This window comes from Trametes versicolor (genome assembly GCF_000271585.1).
Source record: "Trametes versicolor FP-101664 SS1 unplaced genomic scaffold TRAVEscaffold_1, whole genome shotgun sequence".
NCBI lineage: Eukaryota > Fungi > Basidiomycota > Agaricomycetes > Polyporales > Polyporaceae > Trametes > Trametes versicolor.
The window spans coordinates 3,229,078-3,248,628 of NW_007360321.1; the positions used below are offsets into that span (position 1 = coordinate 3,229,078).

The 19,551-nt window shown below is 56.1% G+C and overlaps 7 protein-coding genes across 7 annotated transcripts; 3 read left to right on the plus strand and 4 right to left on the minus strand.

The window, feature by feature from the left end:
• Positions 1–81: 81 nt before the first annotated feature.
• TRAVEDRAFT_25850 (carbohydrate esterase family 9 protein) lies at positions 82–4,067 on the minus strand. Its single transcript, XM_008033680.1, has 18 exons — positions 3,677–4,067; positions 3,450–3,616; positions 3,350–3,373; positions 3,215–3,284; positions 3,091–3,162; positions 2,859–3,028; positions 2,778–2,800; positions 2,520–2,719; positions 2,423–2,470; positions 2,282–2,369; positions 2,109–2,227; positions 1,894–2,047; positions 1,832–1,843; positions 1,163–1,772; positions 845–1,106; positions 565–785; positions 378–501; positions 82–314 (listed from the first exon to the last, which is right to left on the minus strand). The coding sequence occupies exons 1-18, from the start codon at positions 3,962–3,964 to the stop codon at positions 117–119; spliced, it is 2,850 nt and encodes a 949-aa protein (XP_008031871.1). The 5' UTR covers positions 3,965–4,067; the 3' UTR covers positions 82–116.
• A 632-nt stretch (positions 4,068–4,699) lies between these two features.
• Positions 4,700–6,823, minus strand: TRAVEDRAFT_109725 (uncharacterized protein; the record flags this gene model as incomplete). Its single annotated transcript, XM_008034914.1, has 5 exons — positions 4,700–5,810; positions 5,876–5,932; positions 5,988–6,076; positions 6,138–6,235; positions 6,625–6,823. Coding segments are annotated over 5 exons (1,554 nt in total), but the record flags the coding sequence as incomplete, so codon positions are not given.
• Positions 6,824–7,373: 550 nt separating this feature from the next.
• TRAVEDRAFT_109505 (uncharacterized protein) lies at positions 7,374–9,147 on the minus strand (the record flags this gene model as incomplete). Its single annotated transcript, XM_008034915.1, has 5 exons — positions 7,374–7,925; positions 7,984–8,321; positions 8,383–8,554; positions 8,608–8,799; positions 8,851–9,147. The coding sequence occupies 5 exons, from the start codon at positions 9,145–9,147 to the stop codon at positions 7,374–7,376; spliced, it is 1,551 nt and encodes a 516-aa protein (XP_008033106.1).
• Positions 9,148–9,306: 159 nt separating this feature from the next.
• Positions 9,307–10,331, plus strand: TRAVEDRAFT_68521 (uncharacterized protein; the record flags this gene model as incomplete). The annotated part of the gene is made up of 3 exons (XM_008034916.1): positions 9,307–9,700; positions 9,758–10,104; positions 10,157–10,331. 3 exons carry the CDS (start codon positions 9,307–9,309, stop codon positions 10,262–10,264), a joined length of 849 nt encoding a protein of 282 aa, XP_008033107.1. The 3' UTR covers positions 10,265–10,331.
• A 150-nt stretch (positions 10,332–10,481) lies between these two features.
• On the plus strand, positions 10,482–13,632 carry TRAVEDRAFT_42212 (uncharacterized protein; the record flags this gene model as incomplete). The annotated part of the gene is made up of 12 exons (XM_008034007.1): positions 10,482–10,658; positions 10,723–10,843; positions 10,900–10,994; positions 11,913–12,044; positions 12,102–12,306; positions 12,357–12,464; positions 12,523–12,541; positions 12,590–12,918; positions 12,968–13,177; positions 13,241–13,383; positions 13,444–13,512; positions 13,567–13,632. 12 exons carry the CDS (start codon positions 10,482–10,484, stop codon positions 13,630–13,632), a joined length of 1,674 nt encoding a protein of 557 aa, XP_008032198.1.
• A 505-nt stretch (positions 13,633–14,137) lies between these two features.
• TRAVEDRAFT_62240 (uncharacterized protein) lies at positions 14,138–16,705 on the minus strand. The gene is made up of 6 exons (XM_008034283.1): positions 16,612–16,705; positions 16,096–16,555; positions 16,020–16,043; positions 15,826–15,968; positions 15,508–15,770; positions 14,138–15,457 (listed from the first exon to the last, which is right to left on the minus strand). The coding sequence occupies exons 1-6, from the start codon at positions 16,678–16,680 to the stop codon at positions 14,302–14,304; spliced, it is 2,115 nt and encodes a 704-aa protein (XP_008032474.1). The 5' UTR covers positions 16,681–16,705; the 3' UTR covers positions 14,138–14,301.
• A 533-nt stretch (positions 16,706–17,238) lies between these two features.
• On the plus strand, positions 17,239–19,532 carry TRAVEDRAFT_68523 (uncharacterized protein; the record flags this gene model as incomplete). The annotated part of the gene is made up of 12 exons (XM_008034917.1): positions 17,239–17,288; positions 17,345–17,399; positions 17,451–17,711; positions 17,771–17,840; positions 17,897–18,058; positions 18,117–18,598; positions 18,653–18,726; positions 18,780–18,850; positions 18,904–18,936; positions 18,988–19,058; positions 19,107–19,217; positions 19,293–19,532. 12 exons carry the CDS (start codon positions 17,239–17,241, stop codon positions 19,332–19,334), a joined length of 1,482 nt encoding a protein of 493 aa, XP_008033108.1. The 3' UTR covers positions 19,335–19,532.
• Positions 19,533–19,551: the final 19 nt, after the last annotated feature.

Here is a 19,551-nt window from a genome sequence, read left to right on the forward strand (position 1 = left end):
GGCGAGACGAATGTTTTCGTGTGAGGCGACCAAACATAGACATGTGGTATATAGCTTCACGCCCGAGGTAGGTGTAGATACATTGCTGACTCAAGATAGGGGTATAAGCTACTGGCCTAAAAGAGATCGACTACCCCGCGTCGGGGAGACATAACGCCCACCACCTTGCTAAACTCCAGCAGATCGCTGCCCCGGGTAGCAACAAGGTCTGCCTGGAGGCCGTCCGTCTTAACGCCGAGCAACTTCTCGACGTTGACGGAGGCTAGCGCGAGTGCGTCTGCCTTTCTGATCTCACCGCCCGACTCCAGTGCAGCCTGAGAAACGCAATGTGAGCATCTCAAGACGGAACGGGTGCATCCTCAACGGAGCAGGCTTACCCAGGCGATATCGAGGCGCGTGTTCCGCGCCATCCATGCCTCCTCGACGCCCACACCGACTGTAACGTTGTGTGCAAGCAGAACAGCTATCGCGTTCGTCTCAGAGAGCGGCGGGCCAGGCAATCTAGCGAACGGGTGAGCACACCACAACGGAATCTCGAAGAACCGCGATACGTAGGGCGCTTACATTCTCCGCTTCTCCCACACGTTGGGGAACGGCCGCGTGCGCTGGATAACGACGCCGACATTGGCTTGTCCGAGTTCTTTGGCGAGGAGATGAGCCTCGGTGGCGCCGATGAGCGTGACTTGGATCGCGTGGTGGACGTGCGCTTCGACTTCCGTCTTGAGCGAAATAATGGATGCAATCGCGTCTGCGCTTTCAACATCCACCACGAGAGGAACATCACCCTGTTTACAAGCATCATAAAACGACAGTTCGATACAGACAGGTTCTGAAGGAGACGCACCTGCTTGACCTTGCGCAGCCAATGCTTGAGTTCGCCTGTCGTCTCCCCGAGCAGGAGGCGGCGCAGCGCGGCGATCTGCGTGCTCACGCTGGGGATGCCAACGGGGTGGATGGACACATGCAAGGCACCTATTTCTTGAACGATCGCGCCCGTCTCGAGTTTGTGGTGCGCGACAGTCGAGAATGCCGTGCTCAGACCGGCGAGGAATCCCGTGCTCTGCGGCGCAACAATGCCCGTCGTCACGCCAGAGTGGTATGCCAGCCTGCGACGGACGTATGAGCGTAGGACGAACGAGCGGGCGATGCGTGAAATACGTACAGAGCATCGCGAGTCCCAAACTGAAGGCCGTCAGCAGCGCGGACGAGCATCCCACTGCCCCCGGCGATCTCTGGCACGGCGTGTGTGAGAGGGTCGAGGACGTAGCCGTCAATGGTGGATTCCTCGGACGTCATCTCTTCCAGCCCAAGAGGCGAGCCTACAGTGACGAGCCCTGGGGAGACCGCACCGCCCTCCAGGTCGACGAATTCCGCGTTGTCCTCGGCACGCACAGAGGACACACAGGTTCCCGTAGCAGCGCTGACACACGCGACCTGACCATTGCGCACAACTACCACCCCAGCAGAAAGCGCGTCTGCAGCGTCGGCGACGTACGCCTCGCGGATGTCTTGCCCCTCGCGGAGGTGGACGCTGCTGACGTTGGTGAAGACGACGACATTGGCGCTCGACCGCTTTGGCTCGAGCGGGGGCAGGCCTTCGTATTTGAGTGCCTCTTTCGCCTCCTCTTCAAAGTCTGGCGTCTTGGGCAGCGTCTGGAATGCAGCAGGCTTCGTGTGCGCGTAAGGCTTCGCGATTTGGGGGATCCCGTCGATCCACACTTGCTCCGGTGTTGCACCAAGGGCCAAGGGATTGCTATCCCATAGTACAACATCTGGGGCGAATGTTAGTTATGCTGTACTTGTTAGTGACGGTCTACTGTGAGTGCCGTACCGGCATCGTAGCCTAGAGTAATTGTGAGCAATAAGGCATAAAAGGACGACTGTGCAACATACCCTCCGAAACATAACCAATGCGGTGGTCTTGACCCATAACCCGTGCAGGCGTCGAGGTGACAGCCGCGAAAGCCAAGTTAGCCGGAAGTCCGTAGTAGTGTGCTTGTTGCGCCTCATATAACAAGAAGCGAGAGTCAAGGACGTTGTGATCAGACTATAGGCATCGATCTGTTAGTGTTCTCATGGGACGTCATGCATCAGAGTCGGGTACGGACCTTCATAACGACTTGCAAACCATTGTCGGCGAGAATCTTCGGCGCGAACTCCGAGCCACGATAAGCTTCGCGCTTGTACCTCGCGTTGGTCGCGAAGAGTGCAATCGCAGGTGGGTGACCTAATATGAAAGATCATGATGTGCTCAGTACTGTGGCTTAACGCATTTACTCACCATATGCGGCTTTCAGCGTGTCTGGCACAAGGTAGGTCTCGTGTGCATGATGGAATGCAGCAATAGAGAACTTGAACTCGTTCGTAAGCTGTAGGGCTGAGTTAAGTACATATTCCGGACAAGACAATTCGTTTGACTTACCCGGACCATGTCATCCAGGTCCACGGTTTCGTAGCAATGGTTTTGAACCTGGATACGTTCGCTCAGGCGCTCTTGATCCAAATGATCACGGGCGCACCTTGACACGTCCCCTGAGGACGTCTACCAGAGCCTCCCACTGAAGGTCCTCCGGGAACTCGCCAAGGCCTGCCCATTCACCATGGACGGCCTTCGAGCAGAACTCGTCCTGAGAGTGCTTGATCAGTCGTGCCTTCTCGTACGCCTCACGGAACGCCCATGTGGTGTCCATGCGAGTGAACCCGGGGCCGTAGACACCATCTAAGTCACAATGAGAGCAGTGAGCAACATGTTGTAAGATGGACCTGCCCGCGCTTACGAGGGTTCTCTCCACACGCATGCCTGTATGCAGCTACGTTAGAAGTGTTGATTTGATGCAGAGATATTATCAACGCCGCACTTCATTTGTCGGTAACGGAACGACACGGCGGGATCGTACACGGTCCTGTTTGTCTCATACGGGTTCTCTAGAAGCATGCCGGTGGGCGAGCGGTCTGTAGGCGGACGCAACTTGATGATGACGCCCTGACCACCGATGGCGTTGGCGGAACCCGGCAGAATAAGCGAAGTCTAGAAAAAGTTTGAGGTAAGCCTTAGGTAGTCGCAGTGAACCATGGATTGAAGATGCTTACCGTTACGCCACCAGCAATGCTGGTCGCGTAGGAATCATCGTGAGTGTTCAGCCCATCGAGCGCTCGGAGCCACTGTCAAGCTGTTTAGCTGTCGTTCGCGTAGAGGAAAGCGACTCGGACGTACAGGTTGTACTGGGGCTTTCAGCGAGTTGGTATCGTCAGCGCCGTCTAACTCCGGGCTTGAGCCTACACCTCTGATTGAGTCAGGCGATATGTCAATCCGCATTCTGTTAGCAGGACGAGCATAGGTATAGCTCACAGATGACTATGCAAATCCACAATTCTAAAACATTGTCAGTAAGTGTAAGTATGCGAAAGAAACGAGGGGCCGGATGTACTCGAGCCCGGAGAGCACCTACCCAGAGGACAGCCAACGTCCCTTCGCGTCGATACGAGTCAAATCCGCGTATTCCTCCAACGTAGATTGTTGCAAATGTCCGACACGTCTGATGATCCCGCCGTGGAGGAGAACGTCGCCGCGAATAACTTCGTGGCCGTTGTCGCGCCCCGTCCAAATAGTCGCGTTCTGATAGGCCAGCCAGACATTAGCGTATTAACTCGGAGCCATTCCAGAAGAGAGGCGTACCAGGATCAGCGTAGGCTGAGTCCCTGGCACGAATCGGTCCGAGTGCGTCCGAGTATGGAAGTCGGCAGGAGGGCCGGGCTTGACGGCAAGCAGCTGGCACTTGTCAAGGTACTCCTGCGCGCGCAATGGCACATTCACCACCTCGCCTCTGTCGTTTCCAGACAGCTGTGCGACCAGGCCGAGGTACTGTACCACAGTCACGGACAGCACAGCAGCCAGGACGAAGCGCAGGAGACGGCGGCGCAAGGGGGGCCCGGGATGCGCCTGCGCTGGCGCACCGGTCGGCATCCCGTACATGGGCAACTTGCCCTCTTCGACTGTCATACTAGACCTTTGCCCGTCTCCGATATTCAAGGTCGGTATAGTTGAGTGTGGAGGCGGCCTGAGAGCGTCGGCGTCTGCAGTGAGACAGACGAACTGCTGGGCGTTATCTCGGCCACCGAAGCGTCTACCAATCAGACGTCGAGGAGCAGATGGTCCTTCGGTGGCTGTGCCGGCGCTTCTCAATCATCAGCCACACTCGCGGGAAACATCGACTCCGTGTGCGCGCTCTAGTGCCGCAAAGTACTCATATATGCTCTAAGTCTACTGGCAAACCAAGTCCAAGCAGTACGTAGTACAGGTATGTGCATGGAAACGTAATACAGGTATGTGCATAGGAATATGATACAGATATGTGCATAGGAGCAAAAGAACAACTCAAGAAGGTACACCGAATATAACGTCTAAACTAACCAGCCCGCACAGAATGAGTCCAGAGGGTCATCGGCCAGAGTCGTATACGAGAGGATCTCCGAAGGGAACCCAGTAGCGAAGAAGCCACGGCCCGCTTCGACCACACTCTTGACCTCCGCGTTCTTGGCGAGCGTGACGGAGTACATCCACACTGGAGGCAAACCGTTGCGGGCGCGCGGGTAAGATTCCTCGAACGCGAAAAAGTCCACACCGTTGACAAACTTCTTCTTCCCGTGCCTACAATCGCAAAAGGATTCAGAACAACGTAAACTGAAACGAGGATTGAACTTAGAGCGGGACGAACTCACCTCTTCTTGATGTGCTCCTGCATAGACTTCGTATGCTTGACTTGATAGTGAGAGCACAAGGCGCAGGTAAGATAATGTTGGCCGTCAGTGGTGTACGCGACCTCGTCCCTGGTCGACGCATCAAGCGCTTCTGCGAGCTTGCCGGCTTGCACGGCTTGATCGTCGGGAACGCGCAGCCATACCACTTGGTCAGGATCAAGAATGTCGTCCCAATGTTCAGCTTCGTGTATAGCCTAGTAGACGGATCGTCTGAGTCCTGCAGATTGAACAGAAAGTATGTCAAGCCACTTACCGCGGCTACCCAATCGAAGATTTGACATCTATCCACCGTCGAACACAGCTTGCACATCAACCGCGCCGGATCCGCTTGCATGGTTTCCCAGGTCACGGTGTCAGGGTCTTGGCTACACACACGTATAGTGCTACGCGTGCGGCTGAAATGCACGCCGACGCACGCCGGCTTGATACTGAACACGTCCCAGTAACTTCTTGTGGTGTACACGGCCCTGTCGAACTCAGTGCTGACGGCATTTTCAGAAGGTCCTTGAGATTGAGGCCGGAAGCAGGGATGGTTGAGGACGGCGGGCCAGCGTAGACGAACTCCCCAGCACTTGTAGCATGAGAATGTCGCAACGGCAAGGTCGAGTATGTCTTTGGCGGCGACGGCGAGTGTGCCCTTCAGAGCGGGCAGCATCAGCCGCTCGAACTCAGCCTTCCGCTCACCGGTCCATCTTGCGACGAGCTGGGGCCATGGCGTCATAAGCTGGGCGAATGTTTCTTTGGAAACATCGACTTCTGCTGGGGCCTCGATCACTTCGCGGAACTCGGGCAAGTACGCCAGGTCGCCAGCCTCGGGTTCGCAGGCGTCGGCCATGGTCCGAAGCCGGTCCAATCGACCTGTTTCTCTGCGATGGTCCGCAAAAGCTGCACGTAGTAGCCCCATCCTCTTCGAGAACAGTTGAAGCTGTTCACGTCTCAGCTGTTCGGTATAGCAATGCTGCACGTATTTGACCACGTCATCTCGGATACTGTTCCACGCTGGCCGAGTGTCAGAAACGAGGAAACTGTGATGTGGGGAAGAAAACGCGTACCTCTGTCAGTGAGTTTGTTCGGGCGGTGCACTGCAGGCAACTTGCGCAGACACTCAAAAGAATACACGTCCAAGGCCTCGAGCTCCTTGCCGCAACCTTCGTCTTGGAGGCGTGTCTTGATCCTGAACATGCCGCCCATGGTCAGCTTATATTGCAGCGAGGGCACGCGCAACGTACGCTTCGAATCTAGCATCCCTCAGGTGTCCTAACTCCTTCTTTCGATTGTCTAGCCGGTCCGACATCCAGCGGTATAGATGGCTGGCGGCCTGACATATAGACCATCAGTATGATAGTACGCCGCTGCCCAGGGCTGAGAAGCGTGCTTACACGCTCTCGCGCCACGGCGGCTCCCGCACACTCTTGCACGAATTGGGTCTGTTCGCCCCGGTCGGTAAGCGTGCCCCACTTGAGGCGGAAGGCGTCAACTTGAGGCTTGAAATATATGACATCACGCCTGCAATGTCGCTCAGTAAGCCAGCTGCACATTCAGCGCCAAAATACTTAGAACTAACGCTGTCGCGCGACTGCGGTCGGTGCTGAGGAACGCCCTCACCGCGTGCTCTCCTACTTGGTCCTTGACTTCCTGAATGAGAGTATTCACAGCGTGAGCTTTGAGACTGGGAGCGGGAATGCATGATTGTTAGTGAGTAAACGCGCATAGAAAGCCTGAGCTACACCCCACATTTGGAGACCGCAGTCCTCTTTGCAGAGACGCAAGTGGAACTTGTGGTATATAGTCTGTACATTGGGCTTAAGGCATATCTGAAACACGGTTTGTTGAGTCCAATGAGCGCTCCAGTTGTGGACAAACAACTTACATGACAGTTGTTGAAAAACACCAGGTTGGCGTAGGCTGGCTCGGAAAGCCCTGGGGGAATCTTCGGCAGCCCCTCGACTTGGGCTCGGGCAGCTTTCCAGAGAAACTCATTGCTGCGATTCATAAGGAGCTCTCGGCAGCTCTTGTTCGTCCGCGCGAGATTCAGCAGGTCGCGTGGGTGTAACAGCTGCATGATCTACAGCGTGGTGGTCAGTCCCGGGATATTATGATCGGACGCGTGTTAATGAGTCCTCACCTCGATCACGATGTCGAGTGGCATGCTGAGCATGTCCTTGAGGCCGCCACGCTTACCACGAAGTTGACGACGCGGAGGCTGTTTAGCAACATCCTTCGCCTGAGTGGCGTCCCTGGAGCCTGAAGCCATGGAGGCGGTCTTCGAGACGAGGGCGTTGGCATTTTCCTTAGCGTGGGTGGTCTTCGTTTTCTTCCTGGGGGGCATGGCGTACTGGAGGGTTAGGAGACGCGATGATGGTGGTTCGAGGTAGGGAAACAATGGCGGTGGCTAAGAGTACATATGCGTCCTGCGGGAGATCCCGAAGCGCCAGTGGTGGCTAAAGGATGGCTAGCGCTGCTGGACGGTGGCTGTGTCTTCGAGTAAGAACCTTGGCCAGACGGCGGTCCTGGATACAACTCCAAGCGTCCGTTGTCACAATAGTTAGAAGAACAAGGAATGGGAGAATCAACATTGATATAACCCAATAAAAAGCAGATAGCTTGTAAGACCATTACAAAGCACAGTGGACAGCAGCCCTAGCCTTCTGGAGACGTACCCACTCATCCACCTTCTCCCTCTCGCTACTGATGTCATGCTCGGCGCGAAGATGCCGGCGCAGGTCGTACGCACGGCTGAAGACGTACTGGCAGGTAGTCTGTCTCTTGCTGCTCAATGCCATGGGAACCAAGCGTCCGTCTTCCTCGGTCGCTTCCTTCGGGGACAAAAGCGAGGGTAGGTGCGGAAACGGACATTGCAGCTTGGTAGCCTGCTTGATCGATTCCTGGGCACGAGCAGCATACGCGCTTCCTGTGATGAAATCGATCTCCATGCCGTCTCTAGAGTTTGAGGGTTCGTCGACGTGGGACTCGCTTTCCGAGCCTGAGCCTGAGCCGTTGCCGCTCTCTTCCGCCGACTCGGAGGAGCTATCAGGGGCGTGGAGCTTAGTGAGATGTCGCTGCAGCAGGTGCTTGTACCCAAAAGCGCGTCCACATTGCGCGTGCGGGCAGACAAAGTCTCGTCGTCCGAGATGCGCGATGTTGTGGTGTGTCGTCAGCGCCTTTTTCTACATGGATGCTGGTCAGATACCACGCGCTCAACATCAATAGTGTGATTCCTCTTACGGATTTGAAGTCCTTCGAACACCCATCGACATCGCATACCCAATCTCTCCCGACTTCCCCGCCGCGCCGCCGTTTACGCGGACGTTCCTCGCCTTCGGACTCGCAGCCTCCGACGGCGTCGTCCAAGTCGCCCTCTTGGTCACGTTGGGCGTGGATTTTGAGGTGTGCACGAAGACCCTTCTGTTGCGAGAACGTTTTGTCGTTGCACGAAGGATGTGGGCATGTTGGAGGGTGTGCGGTGCGCGCGTGATGCTGCAACGCCGACCATGTCGGGTAATATACTGGCTCTACACCCTCGATGGGAAGACAGGATTTGTGAACGCAAGTGTAGCGTTTAGCTGCGAGGCCGATCGGCCGTAAGAAAGATTTGATGCGAAGGATTTGTAGAAAGGGCCTCACCATCGTGCGTTTTCGCATGCGCGGTCAATTTCTGGTTCGTAGTAAACGACTTCGTGCAGTCCGGTTGTTGGCAGCGATAAGGTTTGGTTCCAGGTGGGGCATGCGCCTTGGATATGTGTTCTCGGAGTTGGTGGTGTTTCAGGAAAGCGGCCCCACATTCAACCTCATTGCACTGTTTGTGCCTATTAGTAACCGAGACGGCTTCCGGTCTTTGTGGAGGCTTACCTTGAAGGGCTTCTCGCCATTATGGAGCTCGCTATGTACTCGGAGATGCTGGGATGTCCAGAACCGCTTCCCACAGCCCGCTTCCTCACAGGCAACGGGTCTGGCAGAACTGGGTAGGTGTGTCCGCGCGTGCGCCTGGAGGTGGGTCTCGCGCAGATAAGATTTATTGCAAACTGTGCACACAAATGGTCGCTAAAGCAAGACTCAATGTATGTCCATGCTGAGGGTATAAATTACACGCACGTCTCCAGTATGCGAGCGCTCATGCTCAGCTAGTCTGGACGGCTTTGAGTATGACTTCGTACACCCGTCGAAGCTGCATGCGTGGCGCCTTTGGCCTTTCGGCGTTTCTAGACGAAGCGTTGCGAGAGGGACGTCTGAGGTCTGTCCAGGATCATACTCGGACTCGGTGCATGTAGGGTCATTCTCACAGCTCGGAGAAGGGGAAGACAGATGTAGCACAAGAGAGTCGCGGTGTTTGCGTTTGCGAAGAGTAATCGTGGTTGCGGTCGAGCTGGAGGGGTCCAAGATTGCCGCCATTGTCGAGCGAGAGCGAGAGGAGTGGGCTCGAGTCTCGCAGGTCGTGGTGGCGAGAGGCGGAAGGGATTGATCGGGGAGAAATTTACGCGCCGGCGCGTCGCGCTCATTTGTCGCGGTCACAAGCGCCGGGCTCACATCAAGCCTCCGCGAGACGCGACCATGGAGGGCGAAGACAGGCTAGTCAGTGTCATCCCCGTCCACTTCACCAACGCCCTCCTGCCCAATGTTCATTTGCACCAATATCCTCTCCTTACTCGCCCCCTCGAGGTCCCGCCATCAGCCGCAGCGAGCGGGAAGCGCATCTCCGCGCGCGTGAAGTCGAAGGTCAAGCGTCTCGAAATCCACGTCCCCGTCGACACGCGCGGTGAAGTCTGGAATCCGGAGCGGTCGAAGGACCTCGGCTCTGCGCGAGTAGAGGATGACAAGGAGAAGAACCAGGAGCTTCCTAAGGTGAAACAGAGGGAGGGCGAGGACGCAAGATTATCGGAAGTGCGCATGCGCAGTGAACAGGTCCCTCACTCGGGGACTTATGTTCTGGGTGTACTGAGAGAAGGTGTGTAGTACGCCAAAACTCACAGGGAGAACTGAGCGTAATAACTATTTCATGCAGGTCGTCTACACCTACATCCAATCAGCGAGACCCATCAGTTCCGACCTACCATGACCTACATGGACATGCACACGCGCAAAACGAGACGAGGTCGTGGCGGGGATGATTCCGATGAGGACGATGGCCCACCGCCAGATCCGGATGAGCCTGCGCCCGCACCTGCACCGAAGAAAGAGAAGAAGCCAACAGGCGAGGCCAGGGAAGTTCAGGTAGCGGTACGGAAAACTGGGGAGAGCTCGGGACCACAGTTCCAGGGTGGCATGACCCAGGTCCGGAGGGAAATGCTGACCTTGATCCATGCGGAGGAGGACGAACGTTGGGAGGACTTCGACTACTGTGGCGGAGAGGTACGCGGCATATTCTGTATCTCGTACTGCATGCTAATGCCAATGATTTTAGACCGCAGAGGCGAACGAAGCGTTCGAGTCGGTGTTTTCGACCTCGTTCCAAGAGCTAGAGTGTAAAACCGATATCACAACTCTGCTGAAAGACGTCCCTGGTTTGTAGCCGTTCTTCTCTCAGATCTCAATGTTGTATCATATCCTCGCTGCTGCTGTCCGGAACGTATCCGGGCTGCACCCGTAAAGCCAATCTCTGCGACGATCTGAGAATTCCGCCACAGAAGCAGGTCATCCTCCTTGTTCGGCTTCCCGACTCCCTGGCGTGTCGAAGCTGGACCCACGGCCGTGTTTATCTTCTCGACCACCACCACCACTCTCTGGCTATGTCTGACTTCAGCGACACTGAATCCGAGTCTAGCGTGTCTGAGAGTGGATGGGATGCAGCTGACTTCATGCAACTGGCCGCTGAGCTTGGGCGGATCGGGGAAACCCCTGCGCTACTGGAGGTACCAGACGCGCTCAACACTTTGCACAGTCTCGATATATGCGCTGTAGAACATGTGAGTTCCATACACGAAGAAAAACATTACCTTCTAGTCTGCTGGTGCTCACTTAAACCACCAGGACGAGCAGTTGCACGAGACTATACAGCATGTCTCGAATGCCCTGATATCCTTCCTTGACTCTATCGTTTTACCGCACGAGCGGCATATGGGAGAGGTGCAAGCCAACCTACTCGCGCTGCGTATGTCATTTGATGGTTGATACGCTACCAGCGCTGATATAGGATCCCACTCGCAGTGGACGAGTCATGCATGGCTCTGTTACTCCAATACAGGGTACTGTTCCGTGCCATTGCCTCTCGTAGCATGGTCGAGTCCTCGTCATCAATCCCGGTATGCTGGGTTGACGTCGTACTTGCTAAACTCGGGAACGCAATCGTCCAAGCCGCAGGGATGTTTTATGGCGTCCAGCCGTGCGAACAGAACCAGCCGGATGCTCTCCGCGCCCAGAGAGCGGATGACATGCTGCGCGCTGCAGTACAGCTACCTGGTGCAGTCCGACAAAACAGTCTCGCGGTTTTGGCTGCTTGAAACTGACGTCGTATCTATAGAGACATGGATCGATATTCAGCACGTCCTTAGCTCCGAATACGCCTCACCCGCGGCGACTAGGCTAGCATTTAGCCTGGTCTGGGGAATGACAGTAATGGCACACCAACTTGCAGAAGACGACTCGCTTGTCCCTTAGTCCGTTCATCTCGAATTACACCCACATACTGTCAATTAATCTGATATGCTCTCCGCACATAGTCATATCAAGGACGGTCTGTTTCGAGTGCTTCAGCAACACATCAAACAGCGGAACACTCGGAGAGTTCATCAAATGGATGTAGATGTGGATGAACACGAACGCGTATCCTACGCCATGCTGGTGTCCTTGTATGCGGTGAGGACCTCGTCAAGTCCCCCTGCTTGAGATGACCGGCATGACCAATATCGTTTAGTTTGCCGACACTACCGGTACAAGCGCCGCGGAGTCTCCATGCAGACCCCAAACGCACGCTACGTTGTTGGAGATGATCGACATCGCTCTACAGCCAGAGAGCACACTCCTAGCATCATGCAGTCTCCATCCAGCCGTTGACCTAAACGCGCCTCGAGCCATCATTTTGAAGTGGGGGCGCACCTTGCCTTGGTCCTGGAGAGTATGGCGGGATTCTCGATTATACCAGTCCGAACTCGTAGAACATCTAGTGAGTCACTGCACTCGCGTTCGTGCCATTCGTATGATGTACTGACGATGGAGGTTAGACTGCAAGCTGGCTGCACCATCTCGACGTGTCTGCCGCGGATATTTCAATAGGGCACTCCGTCGGATGGTGGGACGATCAGCTGGTGGACGCACTCGAGTGTGACCCTCCAACGGCCCTCTCCATGATGTCTGTGCGTAGCATCCTTGAGCTGTATCCCCCCGGGGCCTCAGGACTCACCCTCCAACAGCGTCTTCTTTTGGCTATCGTTACATCCAAGGACTCCGCGGTCGCACTGCGTGAGAATGCCACTATGGATGTTGTCTTGAAAATATGTTGGAGTGTCAAGCATATGCTACAAGCAATGCCTTTGGACGATGCGACGTTGTCAGTCTTATACGGGATCATGTATAAGCTATTTCTCCGACTCGGCGACCAGGCGCTAGACTTGGCCGGTAAGCAAACAATCCCAGCCATGTTGTGTCGTCTCATAGTATCATTCTAGTCAAGGACCTCATCGTAGAAGTGCTGTCGCTGTCGCTTGAGAACGTCCGCCTTGCATTGGCTTCTCTCTGCGACCCGAAGTCTGAATGCCCTCTTAAGTGGGAACAGAGTAAGCATTCTTTGTTCAGCTCTGTGGCATGCGTCTGACCTCATCTTGGCCTTTTCAGAACTTAGTCATCACATAAAGTGAGTTACCGATGGAGGACCACGCTGCCACACTCACCCGTTCTCTAGATCAGCCAACAAGTCTTGTCGAGACGATACCTCCGTGCTGGAACTACGCAGCATGAGACAAGCTTTGCAGGTCCTCGCTCTGGCCTGGAGAGCCGACTGTACGCCTTTCCCCGCGTCAGAAACGATGTCTCGGCGCTTTCTCTCTGTTCTTCTTGGCTGGCTGGAGTCGGAATCTCTAGAGTCGCTGGTCTGGACTATGCTCGGCGACGCAACAATCGGTGCACTGGCTGTGTCCTCACGCTCTGCTACAACTCTTACGGACTATTGTTGGGCTAACTTGATCTGGGGGCTCTTCCAGGACGCAGACCCGGCCGATCTTCCCATGGCCGGTAAGTGTCCACTCTTTCAGCACAAGCCTATTGCTGATACGGAATATAGCGTCACTTGCTGCATACATGATAGCTATAGTCCAAGTCAGCCCTGTCGAAGGTCTGGTATGCGCAGAGGCTTGGGATTACTTCCGCGACGTGATGCTGTTGATCCTCAACCGCGACTTTGGCGGGGCGGACGAACCATTCGCGCTTCTAGTCTGTCCTCCTATATGTCGAGTCCTCGTAGCACTGGTTCGGAACGCGCCTCAGGCTACTGGTGAGTTACCTCCACATTCGCGAGTCACTGGCGATTCATTGATCAGCCTTGGGGGAACCATAGTACGATATTACTCGGCATCTCCGTGGACCGGATGCATGGTCATGCACATGAAGAGTGTCAAAGAGGAGGACGAGCAAAACGATGAATATACGAGTATGCTCCGCGAATTGATCGGCCCATTCGTGGAGGTGCTCTTCCTTTCGGTAAGCTCATGCACGCAGTGGGTCACTCGATAGACCAGGCTAAAACGCGCTCATGTGTAGTTGGAGGAGAGAGCACGAAAGACGTCGCGAAAGACCCGCTCCAGGGGCACGGTCACCGATCAGCTTAAGGTATTCCAGAAAATCTTCAGCAATAGGACTGCGAGTCTTACTGTTACCTGCTAGAACCTGGATGACCTAGAATTCACGTTCTGTTGGAGTCAGGGACAGGCGTGTCTCGTTCCGAGTTGATTTAGAGTACGGGACAAATCCGTGAACGCAGTGCTGTACTGGCAGTGTACATAAATACTTAATGCTCGATTGTCATGGATCCGGTGTTCCGTTTTCTTTCTTTCTCACCTCACGGCGTGCCAGCGTCGGAACCAGTCCGCGTCACTCGGTGCAAGAAGCGAGAATCGCCACAAAAGGTACGGCGTCCAATTGGCCGCTAGCCACGGCGGAAGGACCACGACGTTGCACCGGCGTAAAACAGAGGAGGCTACAGCTTTACAACTAAAAACACAGCTGGCATTCGGGAACTTCGTACATGGGCGTGAGATACGCGTAAAACGTCCGACATCGTCCGTCAAAAGGCACCACTCAACACCCAAGAAGGAAAGCGAGCGAGGAACACCTACGAACTGCAAAGCAAGCACGAACAAACAGCGACAGGAAAGACGCGGTACGACCCGAGAGACCCGAGAGAGTAGACGTAATATTCTAACCGGGGACCGGGGAGAAAGAAGGCGGAGGTGGAGGGGAGGTCAGGTTTCGCTGGGATACGAAAAGTCGGGGCCTATGGAGGAAGGGAAATAAGGAGTCGAACTCGCGTGAGTCAAGCCGGTACGATATGCCAGAGGCCGGGGGGTGTCGCCGAGTGTAGAGTATCAAGTTATGGGGGGTGTGCGTGAGCCATAAGGCTCAAAAGCGCGGCGCGAGCCCCGCCCAGAAGCCCGTCGCAACGCCCTCGACGCCGAAGTCTCCGAACCGCGTGTCGCCTTCAAGCTCGGTCCCGTACATCGTCCGCTTCATCGGCGGTGCGGGCGTGTCGGGCGGCAGTGGGAGCGTGCTGCTCATCCCGAAAGACATCCCGATTTCAGTGCTGGACGCAATACGCCTGGTGAAGTTGGCGACTCCGTTGCTCAGGCTCGTGTTGGACTCCTCTTGCGACACTTCCGGGAGTGGGGGAAGGCCTGGAGTGCCTACCAATGCGGTTGGGTTGACCGTACCGACCCCGGAGGCACCGGGTTGTGGTTGGGATGCAGCTTGGGGATGGGAGGCACGACTGGCAGGTCTGCTCGCCGCGGACTGCGGCCGGGATGGAGACTCGCCATTGGCTTGAGCTTGGGACTGTGCGTGTCGTCGACCATGAGGGTGGTAGAGATCATTCCGTTCGATGCGTCCGCCTGCGCGTTCGACAAATCCACCAGAAGGAATGCCTCCTGGTGAGGGTGACGCTGGTGGCTCGGGGTAGGCAAAGGAAGGGTGGCCCATGTCGAACGGAGTGGAGGTCATGGGTTGGAAGATGGACGTGTTGAAGCTGAAGTTGAAACCCAGGTTGGGAGCATTCTCGTCGGCCCCTATAGGCCTGACGATGGTACCGCCGCCGTTATTCGTTGGCATCGGGGTGTGTCCTCCAGCGATAGTCGGTAGAGGGAAAAGATCGGACAGATGATCTGTTGGCGGAGGGGGGTCGATGTAGGATTCAGCCGGTTCTTCCGGGCCACTGAAGATGGTAAAGGTTGGTCGTGAGGGTGGTAGAAGAGGGTCTGGCAACTGTGAAGATCCTTGGTCGGCCGCATTCGACCCATGACGGTCCTCGTCTTGAGCCCCCGCAGCAAGCTTGAGCCTTTTCTTCGTCGGCCTCACTGCTTTCTTCTTCAGCTCGTCTTGGCTGTATCGACCTTCCTGCCCGGCCTCTACCACGTCGGTGCTGTCGCTGTCGTCCGAGTCGCGCTGCCGTTTGCCCAGCAGGGGCTGAGAGCCTCCATGAGGGGCTTCAATCTGTGCAAGCGAGTTTGCGGCCTTATGAGCTGGGTCACTTGCTGCCGCTGAAGCTTGGGAGCTACCGTCATCGCTACATAGTTGTGTCAGTACTCGTGCAATGGGAAGCATGAAGTAACATACGACGCGCGAGCTTTCCCTAAACTCTTCTCGGATGGCTGAGGAGCATCTGTCGTGGATCTCCGCATCAACTCGGACACTAGTTGTCTAAGTTGCTGGACTTCGTTCTGCAACTGCGATGTCATAGCCGCCTGAGAGCGTAAGGATTGCACTTCGGCTTGAACCAATTGCATTTGTGAGGTCAGCGCGTGAATGTCAGCCTCTCGATTCGATCGTTGTTGCAGCTCAGACTGTAATAGCTGGATCTGAGCTTGAAACGGCGTCACCTGGCAATGCATGTTAGTTCAAACCACAATGACAACGACTGCGAAAGCTATGTACCAATCCATTGATATACGCCCTAACTTGGTCAGGAATATCTAGCCGGATATCTGGAGAGGGCGCGGGATCTTCCTGAGGCATTGGCATTACAGGAATTGGAGGTTCATGGTCGTGAGCTGTGCCGGAGGGGCCAGCTTGCGGCACTTGTGGGGAATTAATACATCACTCATACCAAATGACACGTGCAATCTCACATTCGTATTCCATGGGTTCAGGTTCTGTAAAGAAGTCTAAGCCATTGGGTATGCCGGAATTGTAGGATAAACCGACCTTCTTCTTCCTGGATAGCAGCTTCCACCGGCTTCACACTTCTACTAGCCTTGCCACGCTTCCCTTTCACAGCGGAGCTGGTAGAACGCGTAACGGCACGAGCACCGCTGCCCCCAACCACGGTCGGCCTGCCTACGCCAAGCCTGTATTGGGTGTCTTTCGCCCTCCTGGTGCGTGGGGGTGGGTGCGGTGCTTCCGGTTCAGACGAGATTGTAGGAGCAACACTGCGACGATGCTGTTCTTCTTCGAAAGCGTGGTCTTCCTCATCGGAATCGTGGATGATTACGGAGGAGCTGGAAGTTCCTCGGGGACGAGAGGCTGGGGCTACTGCCCTACTAACTCTTCGTCCCGAAGGAGCACGTTGGGGCATCGGAGGTGTAGGACGAGGTCTTGCTGTGGTAGTGTCGATAAGAAGGTCGATCAAGGCTTCGGTCTTGAGATTTGCCTTAATGCCATAGTCCTGTGGGGCCGAATTAAGCATGCGAGGCAGGTACGGGCGCTATGCAGGAAGCGCACCTTGCATATCCTCTGTAGATCTGCACGCTTCATGCTCTTGAGCGACTCGCGATCGAGCGGCGCAGGCATGGCGGGCAACGGGTCTGCAGGAGACGGGAGAGAGCGGTGCGGGGGTAATTGCGGAGAGCGGAGGACGTGGTTCAAGCTCAAGCCGGGTTCAACGACCTCGGCCAAACAACGCCCAAACAACGCGAACCCTCGCGTCACATGACTTAGTGGGGCCGGCGCCTACGACGCGACATAACCAAGCGCCCGATATCTCGGCGGTCCTCTCTCAGCATCAAGCCACTCCGTCAGCCTGAGCGCGCCGCAGACGGCGAGCGACCGTCTGTCACCGTTTCACCGCCGTGAGTTCCTACGTTCTTGACTGCCCAACCCAGAGCTCTCTGTTCGCGATGTCGAAGCGCATACATACGGCCTGCGCGCGCCGACACTTCTCGATTGAGCGATCGTCGGGACACCGGTCCGCTGAGGGAGCAGGGGCAAGCAACAACACGCACTTGACGCCTTTGAGATCAGCTGAAGCACCTAACAGACTGCGTCCCATGCCTTCCCACCTGGTATTTATGGCCCGTCTTCCGTAGACGCACCCACCACCGCGACCTCCCTTTCGTCTCAGCCACCACCATGCCCCGCACGCTCGCCCTCGACGAGGTTGCCAAGCACAACTCCCGGAGGTGCGTGCCACAGCATGTGCATGCGGACGGACATGTTCACCCACGGTGGCATGCAGTTCGTGCTGGGTCATAATCAAGGACAAGGTGTACGACGTCACGGAGTTCTTAGCGGTATGGTTCTGTCAATCATGCCCTACAGCGGGTTCTCATGGCAGCCCACAGGACCACCCAGGAGGGGCAAAGATCATCCTCAAGTATGCGGGGAAGGACGCGACGTCGGCATATGAGCCAATACATCCCCCGGACGCTCTCGATAAGAACCTCCCCGCTGAGAAGCACCTCGGCGTGCTGGACAACGCCTCCGCGAGCGCCGTTCAGGAAGCCGCCCAGAATCGGCCGAAGACCAAGGACGAACTACGGGTGGAAGCCGCGCAGGCTGCAAAGCCGGCCCTCAGCAGAATGTTGAGCTTACGGGACATTGAGGTGCGCGCGCGCCTGAGAAATCAAGAGCTTCTTATTCGCTGACTGGCGTTCGCCACCAGGACGTCGCGCGGCAGGTGCTCTCGTACAAGGCGTTCGCATACTATTCATCTGCCGCAGACGACGAGCTGAGTATGCATATTACTGCTAAGGTTCGACATGCAGTGTGCCAATGACTACGTAAACAGCACACCAGGAGAACATCCGCGCCTTCTCCCGCTTCTTCTTCCATCCTCGTGTGATGAGGCCCGTGGCCCAATGTGACCCATCAACAACCATACTGGGCTTCAAGTCCTCAATACCGGTCTTCGCGAGCGGTGCTGCACTCGCGCGGCTGGGGCACCCACTGGGTACAGCTCGTTGTCTCACTCTATGTGATGACCAGGGAACTGACGCCACTGTACGCAGGTGAAGCCAACATCACGCGTGGGTGCGCGCGCACCGGGATCATCCAGATGGTGTCTTCAAATGCCTCGCTTTCCTTCGCACAGATCGCCGAGGCGCGCGTGAGCCCCGACCAACCCCTGTTCTTCCAGCTGTACAAACACCGGGACGACAAGATCGCGGAGCAGCGGGTGCGCGAGGTCATCTCGCTGGGCTACAGCGCGATATTCCTGACCGTCGACGCCATCTGCGCGGGCAACCGTGAGCGCGACATCCGCGCGCCCTTTGAGCTCGAGCAGCAGGAGCGCGAGGCGAATAAGGCGGACCAACCCACAGACGCCCCGGGGAAGCCGGAGCAGGAGGACGGGGAGAACGTCAACCTGCTGGGCACGGCTGGCGCCTTAATCGCCAATGACGACCTGGACATGACTTGGGAGAAGACCATTCCGTGGCTGAGGTCTATCACGAAGCTTCCTATAGTCGTCAAGGGCGTCCAGTGTGTGCAGGTGGGCGCGAGGATTTAGCATCTAGGACGGACCCTCTGACTAAGTAAACCGCAGGACGCCGTGCTTGCTGCGGAGGCGGGCGTCGACGGCATACTACTTTCAAATCATGGCGGCCGGCAGCTCGAGTTGTGAGCATTTGTAGGAACGCATCCGATGACCACGGCTGACCACAGTTCCACAGCGCCCTCCCTTCCATCGAGGTGCTGTACCGAATCCGGAAGCAACGGCCAGACGTGTTCGACAAGCTCGAGGGTGCGCCCGTCTGCTGCGTTTCCCTTTATGCTGGAGCTAATTGTCCTGTCCAGTCTACATTGATGGTGGTGCACGGAGAGGAACTGGTGGGCGGCCCAGCTAGTGAGAAGCTGGTTCACATACTGATCCTCTCCTAGATGTCTTGAAGGCGCTCTGCCTTGGAGCCAAAGCTGTCGGGATGGGTCGACCGTTCCTCTACGCTCAGAGTGTATGTCGTTCCCCCTACATCAAGTTCCCGTAATTGACGACCCTACAGGCGTACGGCGAAGACGGCGTCATCAGAACCGTCGACATCCTCAAGCGCGAGATCGTCACCGGCATGCGCCTCCTCGGCGTGCAGAACGTCAACCAATTGGCCCCCGAGATGGTGAGCACTAACTTTCAGCTGCGTTCATTATCAGTCCCACAGGAGGCTAGAGCTGATACGGCCGCCCGCGCGCAGGTCGAGAACGTCAACTGGCAACCGCTGGTCGCGAGACTGTAGTCGATCTAGGCACCATGTATGGTTTCTTGGTTACAGGCCCGCCACAGGGCCACACATGCTTTATAGACACAACATCCTTCCGTGTGCAGACCCGAACAACCAGCATGAGTTGCGTACGTCGTGGAAATTCGTTACGGCACGCCGAGAGTGATCACAACGACAGCTAAGATAGCTTAGACGGTACTAGTACAATATGAAGAGAATAATGATAGTGTCC